The sequence below is a fragment of the Tachypleus tridentatus genome, chromosome 10 (assembly GCF_004210375.1).
Source record: "Tachypleus tridentatus isolate NWPU-2018 chromosome 10, ASM421037v1, whole genome shotgun sequence".
In the NCBI taxonomy this organism is placed as follows: domain Eukaryota; kingdom Metazoa; phylum Arthropoda; class Merostomata; order Xiphosura; family Limulidae; genus Tachypleus; species Tachypleus tridentatus.
In genome coordinates this window covers 79,862,240-79,876,464 of record NC_134834.1, presented here as the reverse complement: position 1 = coordinate 79,876,464, position 14,225 = coordinate 79,862,240, and the positions used below count along the sequence as shown (strand labels likewise).

Sequence of the window (14,225 nt, the reverse complement as noted above, 5' to 3'; positions counted from 1 at the left end):
ATATACATTATACCAAATACAAATTTGTTAGGATAAGAAGCGTATAAAATTGTTAACATTAACAATAAAGACGAAATATAAATATGTAATCCCATATTTTACGTCTTGTTAACCCTACAATAGTAATCTGTCTAAATAAGTTATATGTTTACACAACCAAACTGGCCTAGCGGCTGAAATCTCACAGCTAGGTAATTGGCTGTTTATACAGAAATAAAGTTATATCACGTTGATTGATACTCTGTCCACAGCAGTGTGACGAATCTGTAGAGTAAGTTACTGTAAGCCTAACAGTTTGAACAGTTTGTTACAGTTAACTGCTGCTCGGAATTGTTTTTTGTATTTACCACAAATTCTGCATTGGACAAAACGAAGATGAGACTTTTTTAACAGATTTAGTAAACTTGGATATTTTCTGTTTAACTTTCTTATTGTGATAGTTTTTATTGCAGGCCATAGAATCGGTCTTTTATCAAGTTGCTTTTCTGAGACCGCTTTTTGTGTAACGTTGTAAAAATATAGACGTATAGTATTGAGGGGGAGGAGGAATCGAATATTAAACAGCCGTGTGCATGTTTATTGGTTTATGTATAATAATAAAAAGACTTTGGAGTGTAAAGAAACCTGATGATCCAGTAATGTCACTTACTACAAGTAAAACATTTAGTTTCTATAGAAACAGAGTATAAGTTATGTGGTGGAAACTGATCAGTGTTTATTATATTGTTGCCATTTTGTTGTTTTAAGTTAGAGAAACTCCGAATAGAAATATGAATTACAAAGTAGTGTCGTTATATCAAAGTTATAACTAATTTGTTTATCTGTTAAACTGTAAATATAAATATTTTTACATAAAAAAAAGAGTATTCTGTAATTACTATTTCTTTGGAACTTACTGATGTATCGTGTTTATTCTAGAAACGCTATCAGGGTCTACGTGAGGGGCTTCTTCACCTCCTTGGGGCAACCGTTGTGTTGGTGGGGTTCAGAATTCACCTCATGGGCATAAAACCCCCGGACTTTGCCCCAGCAGACAATCCTGCAGCAGACAGCGACAGTCTTGTGACTCGGACTTTAACATTTTTCTATCTCCCAGCCTTCAACTTCTGGTTACTTCTATGTCCGCTGTGGTTGAGTTTTGACTGGTCAATGGAAGCTGTTCCCGTCATATGCTCCATCTCCGATCCCAGGAACCTCGTCTCTCTGTGTTTCTATGGCGGAATAATTTATATTTTTCTCTTTGTACATAAACATTTATCTAGGAAAGGAGTTCTTTCAGAAAGTGCCTTTAGTCATGCTTGTTTGTGTCAAACTCTGAATCAGAGTCCAAAACTTACGTTTTATTCTAGCCACAGCGGGCCTGCGCAGAGACACAAAAAGTGTGTTCCTCTATTGAACAATAATAATAACATTCACTCTTTCCTTCAGCCAAACTGTAATGGTCATCGTCTTTTGAATGGAAATTGTCATGTTCAACAGTCACTGTGTCAATCATCCGTGTGTTCTCCTGTTTTTGACTGTACTGAATGTTCTTTAACCAGCTCGTCTCGTCTGGATGCTGTGACACTCTCCTTGGCTCTCCTGGTACTGCCATTCATTCCAGCCACCAACTTGTTCTTCTACGTGGGTTTTGTCGTCGCCGAACGTGTGCTCTACATCCCTAGCATGGGCTTCTGTCTGCTGATTGCATTAGGTTTCGAACACCTATGCAAGCGCCAGGAAAGTGCAAGAAGACGGAGAACGTTATTGTGTATCTTAGTGCTTATCTTCATTCTTTTCTCCATACGAACTTTCAGAAGAAATCAAGACTGGTACACCGAAGAGAGTCTCTACAGATCTGGTATACCCATCAACCCACCAAAAGGTATGTCTGTATCTAAAACAACGCTAACTAAATATGATCATTTTAGTGTTTTCTTTGTCTCTTGTTCCCGTTTCTGTGGAGAGAAACTTGTTATTAACTTTGTGGATTTCTAGTTATGTAGCTGTACCTCCTATGTTTGAATTTGTAGATCTATGTAAGGAATAGAGTCTTGTTTTAATATTAACAATTGTAATGATTACTTTGTACCAGTTGATTGCCATGCCATGTGTCCCATCATACACCCCAGACCTTACATAGTGTAACCACATTTTTGCTAAATATCCTCGTGGACATTTTGAAAAGTTTCAACTACTCTTAATAACTGTACTCTCAACTAGAAGCCTATTTAATGATAAGTGTAAATCGATTATAATGTTTTCCAATGTAAATGTTTAAGTTTAGGTGCTATGACAGAATCGATGTAGATTAGTAAGCTAATACCAAATCAATGCAAGACAAGCAGATGGTACTAAATCGATTTAGATCAGTAAGTTAACATCAGGTCGATATAGATCAGTAACCTAATACCAGATCGATCTATATCAGTAAGGTAATACCAAATTGAACTATATAAATAAGTTAATATCAGATCGATCTACACTGGTAGACTAATACCAAACTGATTTAGATCAGTAAGCTAACACCAAATCATTTACAAATATCTATACCAAAGTACTAAACTTGCAATATTTTTCATACAATTTATATACAGTCATAGTTAAGTAGACATGTACATCTCTGCGTAGCTCGGCATGGCCAGGTGGTTAGGGCGCTTGACTCGTAATCTAACAATAGCGGGTTAGAATCTCCGTCACACCAAACGTGATCATCCTTTCGGCCGTGAGAGCGTTATAAATGTTCAGTCAGTCCCACTATTCGTAGGTAGAATAGTAGCCCAAGAGATGACGGTGAGTGGTGATGACTAGCTGCCTTCCCTCTAGTCTTACGCTGGTGAATTAGGGAGGGCTAGCGCAGATAGCCCTCGTGTAGCTTATCTCGAAATTCGAAAATAAACAAACATCTTTGTATAGTAGTTAGTTTGATGATATTACTATAAAAATGTAAAAACTATAACAGAACATATATATCAGTATCATTTAAGATAGTCTGTTGCATTATTCATATTATAGAAATATATAAAGTATTTCTTTGATTTTTCATAAAGTTCATACACCATACTAAAAGTATGTGAAACTGCTTTTCCTTTCTTTCCGCAAAAGTCTTATGCAGTGACTGTTAATTGAAAACATCACTCGTTTGGGCGACTTTTTGATGTAAAGCACGTATATCATGAAAATAAAAAAAAGAACCTTCAATCTCGACCGGAGACAGTGTCGCACGCCCCCAGGTGTACAATAAGTACACTGTTAACGTCCCATGTGGATGCCGAAAATTGAGTTCACTGATGGAATATGTGTTAGGGAGTGCGATATCTTGGCTAGCCTTGATAACGAAGTGTCAAATCAGTTCAGCTCCTGACATCGACCGATCTGATCACAGGCCTCGGGGCGCTAGAAAGCAACGTCAATGATACAGATTCTCGATGATTACTTCTTCGAAACGTTGTCAGAGATTCCATCACTTATGAAAAATGACTCTCCGAAAACTCCGTCATACGTAAAAGCAAAATGTTCAATACATTTACAGTAAAGGCTCTCCATCTGCGTTTTTGCTATATACACTCGTAGTTACAAGTTCGTTTCTGTATTAATCCTGTACCTTTAGCAATAGCTTTAAGGTCTAATTTTCCGCAGTCGATGCTCAGTAATAATATTGCTAGTTATTAGGTTATATTTTTTAAAGTCTTTTGTATCCAGTTATGGAAGTCATATGCTTTAATAAGCACTGGAATCCAGAGGTATACGCTGTCTTACACAGCACACCAGCTCGTTATGTTTGTTATCATAAACTTGATTGAAACAAAACTGTACAAACGAAACAAAGTCATTATTATCACATTTACAAACTAATATAAATCCAAGTAATATTTAACAGTCACATATCAACTACTTTTTATAACAATAATAACGAGTTGTGTGCTGTGTGAGATAGCGTAAATTAGATTCAAAGAAAAACATATCCTAAGTCACATACACAGAATATTGAGTACGTTATGTCAAAATGATTTCAATACATAAGTCACGTGACTGCCATAAGTCCATGATGGAATGAATGTATAAGAATAACAAATTGACATTGGTTGTCGTTTAGTGTGATGCCACTGAAAATCCATCGCTTTGTGGGAACAGTATGTAACATCAGTTTCCAACGCGGAATATTCATGCACTGATATCATTAAGATTTATTCTGGTCGGGGATATCCTTCAACCTCAATGGCTTTGGATAACAAAGGAATATAAAAATAAGATTAGGGAGCCAAGGGCCATCCAAAAAAAGATCCGCAACAAGTCGTACCACAGCAGTGGTAAGAAAATTGCGAGTATTTTGTAACCGGTAAAAATATCTAAACACAAACTTTAATGGTAAAATCCGTAAGGGGGGGGGAAGGTGTCCATATGGAAAAGCAGCACAAGCTGCTTCCAAGACGCATTTCATCAACCAAAGCAGATCGAAAATGAAACGGATATTCATGCTATTCCATATAAACACATACACAGTGAAGAAGTCGTCCAATTTCTTTGTAACCTGACTGTTGAAGCACAACTTAGGAAACTATCGTCCTCGTACAGTAGATGGATTATGATAAATACGCAGGGTAGTAATGTGTTTTGTACATGACAGCCTGATATCGGAGTCTTTTGTAATGGACGCTATGCTGCAGGGCTATTATCAAGATGCACAGTTGGTTGCTCAGATAGAGCATGACTGGACGCAGTGTTATGGACTGTAACAGCGTAATGAGGTTCCAAAATAATTTTGATGAATGTATTCATCCTCTGTATTAATAGTCAGAACATGTCATGCAAAGTCAGGCTTTAAAACCAAAACCTTTAAAAAGCAGCGTGTCTCTAATGCAATAACTTGTTATTTGTTTATTTTGAAATTTAGTGACGAAGATATTGTGATATTTATTTACCCCATACACGCAACAAGCTAAAAATATTTATATTTGCTGCGAAGAAAGGTCATATAATAACTAGAACAAAAGTTTCAAAACTTTACAACTAAGAACATTTGAAAAGCAAACTCGCATTTCTAAAATAACACGAACATTATGTTCAACAATTTTTCAACAGTTGATGGTTTGCAGTTTTATAAAAATAAAAAAGAAAGTGTTTTTTTTTAATTTTTTCAATAGCTTACGGAAACTTGGCCAACATCTTGAGTGCTCAAGGCAAGAAGAGCAAAGCAGAATGGGCTTATAAGAAAGCACTGAGTTATCGATCAAATATGGCGGACGTCCATTATAATCTGTAAGTGTTTGATAGATCTAGTTGCATAAAAGTGACATTTGTCGTTGTCTGAATTTAATTTAACAGCATCTAAACGATACAGATTAGTGAGGGATTTTCTGAAAATAATTTTCTATTTAGCCTAAAAGTATATATTTGATTTTACTTAATCTTGGCAAAGAAACATAATACTTATTATAACCTTTGACCAGATAATATACGCCCCACGACTATCTCTTCTTGTCCAGGGTTACTTATGAGAGATGGCTATCCTCGAAATCGGTATAACTCAGTGACAAGAGATGAATCGAATGATAGGTTAATTTTCATATTTATTTCAATTTCTATACTGTTTAGTTCATGGTTATAATATATTGCCTCTGTGTAATTGAAATAGTAACAAGATCTTCGCACTTTAATTACGGTTCATTAGTGACAATCCGTATTATTAAGCTGTGCCTCCAGAGGGGGTATTCGGGTAACTTACCTTCTTACTCTTTCATTACCAGGGGAATATTACTACAAGAGCAGGGAAGGTACGAAGAAGCTCTCCAGGGTTACAAGCTGGCCATCCAGTTTCGACCCCGTCTCGCAAGTATGTATCCCCAACCCCTCCGTTTCGGTTCCTGATTAGTGTTTGAAACCTACATCAAAGGTTTTCTTATAACATGTTTATATTGTGTAACATCCCCCCATTTTTAAAGTATTTAAAAATGTATTCAATTCATTTCTCGGAGTCATACCTCAGATCAGTGACATATCGACACAAATCTCATTACATTAATTGAATACGTTTAAATTCAGGTAATCGTGTTAGAAAAATAGTTTTATTTTGTGAATATTTTATAGGTTATTGGCATAAAATATACAATAACAATGAAGTTTGGCATTAACCCTTTTTCTTGGAATATAAAACTAGAAACTTTATAGAATCATTTGCAATATTAGTTGCCTACTGTTTTCTATGTGAAGGCGTGCGACTCGTAATCTGAGGGTCTCGGGTTCGCATCCCCACCGCACCAAACATACTCACCTTTTCAACCGTGGGGGCGTTATAATGTGACGGTCAATCCCACTATTCGTTGGTGTAAGAGTTGGCGGTGGGTGTTGATGCTTTTCATCTAGTTTTACACTACTAAATTAGGGACGGCTAGCGCAGATAGCCCTCGAGTAGCTTTGCGCGAAATTCAAAACAAACTATGTGGAAAATGTGCATTTTTCAATTATTACTTGGTAGGTTTCGGACGTATTATTCAGATTTTGTATGATTAAATGAAATAAAAGTAATTAAAATACGTTGATGTCTTCAAAAAACTGATTTATCTACCAATGAATATATTTTTTTTCAATTAAATAGTACACTAACTTGTGTAATTAACGGTCCGCTCGTTCTTGGATGCCAGAGCTGGTGTACTTAACCAACAGATTTCAGTATCACTGTGAAACATCTTACAAAGAAGTATGTTAGATATTTGACACCCCAGGTTCCCTCTTTATAGCTACGCTGTTGAATTTTTCAGGTTGGAAAGCAGGTCTGCAATTAATTTCCCGATAACCAACTTCCCAGTATATGTCTTTCATATACATATATATTTTATCTCAAACAGTCGCAAAATAATTTCAACATTGATAGCCGTAAAAATAATCTGCTTAGAAACTAATATATTTACATTCATTTTCACTTTTAGGTAGGTTCATTATGGTAAATAAAGTTCAAACATACGTTCCCCTTCTCGATACATACAATAAAATGTTTGCTGACATATTTACTGCTGAGGTATTCTGACAATCTAGGTATTGAATGTTTTCCACGTAGAAATGAAGAGAAATGTTGCTACGTACTGGAAAATTAACTAACAGTATGAAGCTATGTGTGAAAAACATTTTTCTGAGTTTCGTAATATTAAAAATCCTCCATAGTTACGCAATAGGTTATCTGCGTTTTCACACCCAATTTTCGAGCCCTAGTGTGTAACATTATAAACCCGTAAATTTACTGCTGGCTGTAAACGTACCGCTGATCTACAGCAAGAGAATGTTACAGCTAAAATGTGAATAAATATATGAACGATAACCTACAGAGTGTTTTCATCGTTTGAGAGGTTTTCTGGACTGCTGCGCCCTCTGGAAATTTCTGTATAATATCTTGGTTTTGCCTAAACCTCTGACTCTCGATAATATTTGTAACAACTTTTTTTCTGTTTATAATACAAGCGCAGCTGTTCTAAATAACCAATTTTTTTATGTATAAAGTTGCATATAAAAACAAAACTTAATTACTGGAATTTAACAAACTCTGTAGAAAAAAACAGTTATTTTTTACTAATTTTAACACGTTTTTTGCTGTCTACAGTGGCCCACTTGAATATGGGACTGGTACTCGGAATTCTAGGAAGAAAAGAAGAAGCTGTTGAGGTAAGTCAAAATTTAAAAGCTACTGTGAAGTAGGCCTGGCATGGCCAGGTAGTTAAGGCACTCATCTCGTAATTCGAGGGTTATGGGTTCGATTCTCGTCACATCAAACATGCTTGTCCTTTCAGCCATGGAGGCGTCATAATATTACGGTCAATCCCACTATTCGTTGGTAAAAGAGTTGGCGGGATGGCTAGCGCAGATAGCCCTCGTGTAGCTTTGCGCAAAATTAAAAACAAACTAAAACAAAACTACTGTGAGTTAGGACTGAGAATGGTAAGAAATAATGTTTATGTCGTAACGGACATTTATCATCCAAACAGCTTTACTTATATTGCTCAGTTATTTTAAATATTTGGGTTTCGAAGTCCAACTCATAATGAACAAACAAATATATTTCTACAAATTGTTCTGAAAATATTAAACAGTAAGTGGGGAAAAGATTTATAATCAGATATTTATAAAGTGTACTCCATTAAATTATAAGTTTTTATCGTTTTAATTCCAACGGTAACAACAATCAATGAGGTCTGTATTTTTTAAACAAAAATAATTTAGAAATAAAAGAAAAAACGTTATACGTACTCTCATACTCAGAGTTTAAGACTAATATATATATATAGAATACTCGCAAACTAAATAGTAATTAACATTATTTTTCACTGGTCGTTGAATGATGACTTCATGCTGAACTTCGACAAATCGTGTCCAATCAAGCATGCGCGGTAAAAAAATATTTGGAGGTTTAAGGTCTATACGCGAGTGCTCCAGTCTTAAGGGCCCGGCATGGTCAAGCGTGTTAAGGCGTGTGACTCGTAATCTGAGGGTCGCGGGTTCGCATCCCGGTCGCGCCAAACATGCTCGCTTTGTTTGTTTGTTTTGGAATTTCGCACAAAGCAACTCGAGGGCTATCTGTGCTAGCCATCCATAATTTAGCAGTGTAAGACTAGAGGGAAGGCAGCTAGTCATCACCGCCAACTCTTGGGCTACTCTTTTACCGACGAATAGTGGAATTGACCGTCACATTATAACGCCCCAACGGCTGGGAGGGCGAGCATGTTTTGGCGCGACTCGCCAAAATATACAGATAATTATATCTGTATATAAAACGTGTTTCGGTAGCTAAATACTACGTTACTATATTGGCTAAAATGTACTGTAGTGCCAATGCAAGTGTAGTCATTTTAACAAAAGTTTACTCGAAAAATCACAGTTTGAATATTTTATCAAATATCCAATATTCTCTTTTTTTCATGCCCAAAATATTCAAAGCGAAGAATGTTTACACGTTTCTTCATTTCTTTTGTGTGATGTTTGTAGGTCTATCGCCATTGTGCCCAGCTTGACAGCTCAGGTCTTAAAGATCCCAAAACGCACGAAAGTACCAAAATATCAGCTCTATTTAATCTGGGTCGCTTATACGCTGATGAAGGGAAATATCAGGTATGTTTATAAACTATTATATATTTAAATGTTTTCGAGTGAAAACAAAACTATGAACAACCTACAGGGTGGCCCATAAGTCCCTACCCATCCATATGTAATTATAAACGACATTATAATACTAATGATGAGTTGAAGGCAGCTGTTACCGCGGCATTTGGAACAATAACACCTGCTATGTTGAGGAAAATGTCTCAAAGAACATGGCGTCGCATAATATTATGCAGCGAGAATGAGGGACAACACACAGATACACTGGATACATAAGATATATGGATGGGTAGGGACTTACGAGCCACCCTGTACACTAATCTTCTTTCCAGTCGATATGTTTTTAATTCTAAGAACAATGAGTGAAAGCAAAGGAGAATACGCTATAATATATCAGACACACTACACCTACCATATCCAGTGCCGACTAGGCCATTCGAACAATCCCAGTTCTCATCAGACCAGCTAGAATACGACAGTCACAGTAATAGACACAATATATACCACCAGTTTTTAAGAACAACGACTGTTATTTACAGTGTTATTTAAGTCACTTACAAACCAGGTGCTTAGAATAATAATAACCCAACATTATAATTGGTGTTAAAATTAAAATCAAATAAATAAAGTAAAACGCCAGTAAGTTTGATTTTTAATAGTACTTAGTGTAGGTTATATCAGGTACTTTTAATCCAAGAATTATCAGTAAATTTGTAAAAGCAATTTTGCTTCCAAACACTTAGCGGTATGTCTTGAAGGCTTACGACGCTAAAAACCGGGTTTTGATACCGTGATGGCCACAGCACAACAACAGACTTGTAGGCCCAAAGCATTGTTCGTCACAGCTCGTGCCTCGAAAGTTCTAGAGATATTCCAGTTCATCTTATCAATCACTGCTTGGGATTCTGAAATTTATTTACATAGAAAATTGGGAGATTTAGTTCTTTGTTTTGTCAGCCCTCTGCATCGAGTTTTGTAAGAGAAAGAAACCTAAAGTTACTTAATATGTGTGGATTCCACTGGTATTAATAATATTTAAAAAAAAATCTGGTTTTGTGTGTGTAAAACGAGGTAAAAAATATTTTGTGTTCCCCGCTAGTACAGCGGTATGTCTTCGGGTTTACAGTACTAAAATCAGGGGTTCGCTTATAAGTAAGCAAACAAATATTTTTGTTTTAAATCTAATTTTGCATGTGTGTGAAACATGGTAAGATATATTTTTTGTTTTAAATCTGGTTTTATGTTTGTGTGTGAAACATGGTATGACATTTTTTGTTTTAAATCTGGTTGTGTGTGTGTGTGTGTGAAACATGGTATGACATTTTTTGTTTTAAATCTGGTTGTGTGTGTGTGTGTGAAACATGGTAAGACATTTTTTGTTTTAAATCTGGTGTGTGTGTGTGTGTGTGTGAAACATGGTAAGACATTTTATGTTTTAAATCTGGTTTTGTGTGTGTGTGTGTGAAACATGGTAAGACATATTTTTTGTTTTAAATCTGGTTTTGTGTGTGTGTGTGTGTGAAGCATGGTAAGACATTTTTTTTGTTTTAAATCTGGTTTGTGTGTGTGTGTGAAACATGGTAAGACATATTTTTTGTTTTAAATCTGGTTTGTGTGTGTGTGTGAAACATGGTAAGACATATTTTTTGTTTTAAATCTGGTTTTGTGTGTGTGTGAAACATGGTAAGACATATTTTTTGTTTTAAATCTGGTTTTTGTGTGTGTGTGAAACATGGTAAGACATATTTTTTGTTTTAAATCTGGTTTGTGTGTGAAACATGGTAAGATATATTTTTTGTTTTAAATCTGGTTTGTGTGTGAAACATGGTAAGACATATTTTTTGTTTTAAATCTGGTTTTGTGTGTGTGTGAAACATGGTAAGACATTTTTTGTTTTAAATCTGGTTGTGTGTGTGTGTGTGTGTGAAACATGGTAAGACATTTTATGTTTTAAATCTGGTTTTGTGTGTGTGTGTGTGAAACATGGTAAGACATATTTTTTGTTTTAAATCTGGTTTTGTGTGTGTGTGAAGCATGGTAAGACATTTTTTTGTTTTAAATCTGGTTTGTGTGTGTGTGTGAAACATGGTAAGACATATTTTTTGTTTTAAATCTGGTTTGTGTGTGTGTGTGAAACATGGTAAGACATATTTTTTGTTTTAAATCTGGTTTGTGTGTGTGTGTGTGTGAAACATGGTAAGACATATTTTATGTTTTAAATCTGGTTTTGTGTGTGTGTGAAACATGGTAAGACATATTTTTTGTTTTAAATCTGGTTTGTGTGTGAAACATGGTAAGATATATTTTTTGTTTTAAATCTGGTTTTGTGTGTGTGTGAAACATGGTAAGACATATTTTATGTTTTAAATCTGGTTTGTGTGTGTGTGTGTGTGAAACATGGTAAGACATATTTTTTGTTTCACACACAGGAAGCCATCGAAGTATACCAGGAGGCCATGCACAAAATGCCCGATCATTATCAACCACAGTCACTGTATAACATGCTAGGTAAGGACTGTTGTTTAATGTTTTATTTTTGGGTGATCTGAATAAATCAACACTGCATTAAAATGACCTAAATCTCTGGAATAAATATTTCCTTGAAAGCTAACTAAAATCTGCTTAATCGGTAACGCACTTAGAAGTAATTATTTATGCCAATTAAAGTGTTACACTTATTAGTTACGGTCCGTGTTTTGGTGGAACGTTCCTGAAAAAGCTATAAAGCGAAACGTTAACTGTGCAATTAAAGTGATAGAAAAAATCTTGCTCTAAGGTCATTTATTCCGAGCATTAGAACATATTTCTGTTCTGTTGGAGTCGAGTCTTGTGAAAAAAACAAACCAGTTCTTTCATTGTTGGAAGTGAGTTTTGTGAATAAGGAAAAAAAAACTGTGTTCTCGTGAATTTATTGTATAAACACAAAATAATTAGACAAGACCTGAACTGTGCGACACACGCACCTCAGGTTGTTTTGAACGACAAAAGTCTGATTCTGTCTGACAGTGAAACGTGTTACATGTAGTGAAGGGAGGGGTTCTACCAATGCAGAAGTTGAAGAGGTTTAGGTATGTTTAAATGGAGTAATGTTTGAATGAAGTGTTGGAACTGTAGTGAACCAACTACGTATATAACACAGAAAAACACATTACTGCTGTCAGAAGAATTCCACCTTTAAGCCTTTCGAGACGTTATAACCAGTTTCTTCGTTTTACTTTCCAGCTTGTTAGACATTCTACACCAGAAGCAAGAAATTTAAGAGAATGGTTTTCCTAAATTGGCATGATAATAAAAACAGAAACTTAAATTACTGAATATCATTTGATGTATGTTAGCGTTAACTAGGAAGAGCAGCAAAATAGTTACGGTTAAATTAGTATCCCTATTGTAAATATAGTTCTTGAAATACAGGGTTTTTAGAATAATACAAAATAATTGTAATCACAGAACCCTAGATCTATAAGTCCACTTGTACTGGGCCCGGCATGGCCAGATGGATTAAGGCGTTTGACTCGTATGCTGAGGGTCGTGTATTCGAATCCCCGTTGCACTAAACATGCTCACGCTTTCAGCCGTGGGGGCGTTATAATATGACGGTCATTCCCACTATTCATTGGTAAAAGTGTAGCTTAAGAGTTGACGGTGGATGTGATGGCTAGCTGCCTTCCCTGTAGTCTTACACTGCTAAATTAGGGACGACTCGCGTAGATAGCCCTCGTGTAGCTTTGCGCGAAATTAAAAAACAAACAAACAAACCATTTGTACTAGGCCTAACATTAGTGAGGCCCATGTACGATAACAAAATAAATCAACACTGTAACTTGTGCACGTATTTTATAGAGGGTGGGGCTATAGTTAGGGTTAAGCTATACCATTCCTAACAAAATATCTACCAAGGTCTGCTTGCATTTGTCTTTAGTTTACATCCATTCAACTCAAGTGCACGTGCATGTATATTTGGACACTGATGTGCGTGCGCGTTTGCAGGACGTATAGAACCTGACTATTATTATAATCAATGTTCAACTTTTTCGTAAAAATATGTGGATTACAAGATCGTGAAATGATAAATTGAACTTTTTTCACTTTTTTTATAACTAACTTTTTCCGTTTTATTAACTTTGAAGTTATTTTCCATCATGTTTAAAAAAAAAATTCTACTTAAATTTCAGTGGTGTTCTTTCAGTTACGAAGAAAATCAATTTAAGCTCAGCGCTAATAAGACAATATGTGACTTCGCTAACTGATCAGCCCAGTGTGATGTGAAAAAAATCTTATAGTGCATTTTATCGATGTGCATGTCTGGAGTAATTAATATACTTCTTACAGTGTAACAATTTCCTCACGTTCCTACCGTCCAGCTTATCCCTGGACGTGGTGAAATATCGGCCACATATTAACGCCGATTTCATATCTAATTGTAAATACTCTGTTAACAATCTATGCCACGTCCAAACGTGTGCGTCACAATTCCTATGGCTTCCGTTAATAATTTTCTGTCTTCTTATTGTTGTGTACGTATGCTGATCATCTTTTCCATATTTTATTTTTAGAACGTAGAAAATCAATATCTGCATTGACTCCATATAGTTTCAAATTCAAGATTTTTGTGTTTCATATTGCATGCATAACAATTGTAAATAAAATATATCATGATTTTAAAGAAGTTTTGTAATTTCCCAAAAGATAGCGCTACTTCCTAGTCATTCTTCACGTTTTATGTTTTTTACAAGCGAAAAAGAAAAAACTGCGTTCTGTTAAATTATCGGTAATTTCTGATCAAAACTGTCCGTTATAACTAAATGTTTTTAGAAGTTAATATTATGTTAAAAAATAACCTAAGATACCTGATTTGATAAACCACTGTAAAAGAAAACTGAACCGTATAGTTAAAATGCATTAATTTACAGTTGAGTGATGCCAAATGTGACCTAGTGGTTAGTATGCCTGATTGTGAATCCAAGGATTCACGATTCCCAGTCATAGTTCGTTGGTGCAACAACGCTCCTGAAGCAGAGGATGCATTATAAGATCGAATGTTATTAGATCCCACTATTTGATCTGATAAAAATAGTTCGAAGAGTTGGGTATTGGTGCTCTTAACAAGATATCTTTCTTCTAGTCTTCCAGTCTATCAGCTAAAAACTTGGGGCGAATTTAAT

At 35.5% G+C, this 14,225-nt stretch overlaps 1 protein-coding gene across 4 annotated transcripts in view; it reads left to right on the top strand.

Moving 5' to 3' along the window:
• Positions 1 to 14,225, top strand: part of LOC143229677 (protein O-mannosyl-transferase TMTC2-like) — a 262,964-nt gene that overhangs the window by 238,890 nt on the left and 9,849 nt on the right. For all 4 annotated transcript variants that reach the window (XM_076462361.1, XM_076462362.1, XM_076462363.1 and 1 more), the window contains 6 exons: positions 919 to 1,864; positions 5,124 to 5,238; positions 5,727 to 5,812; positions 7,571 to 7,632; positions 8,950 to 9,072; positions 11,493 to 11,571. In XM_076462361.1, coding sequence (XP_076318476.1) covers positions 919 to 1,864; positions 5,124 to 5,238; positions 5,727 to 5,812; positions 7,571 to 7,632; positions 8,950 to 9,072; positions 11,493 to 11,571 — 1,411 coding nt within the window. The remainder of the gene's footprint in view (positions 1 to 918; positions 1,865 to 5,123; positions 5,239 to 5,726; positions 5,813 to 7,570; positions 7,633 to 8,949; positions 9,073 to 11,492; positions 11,572 to 14,225) is intronic.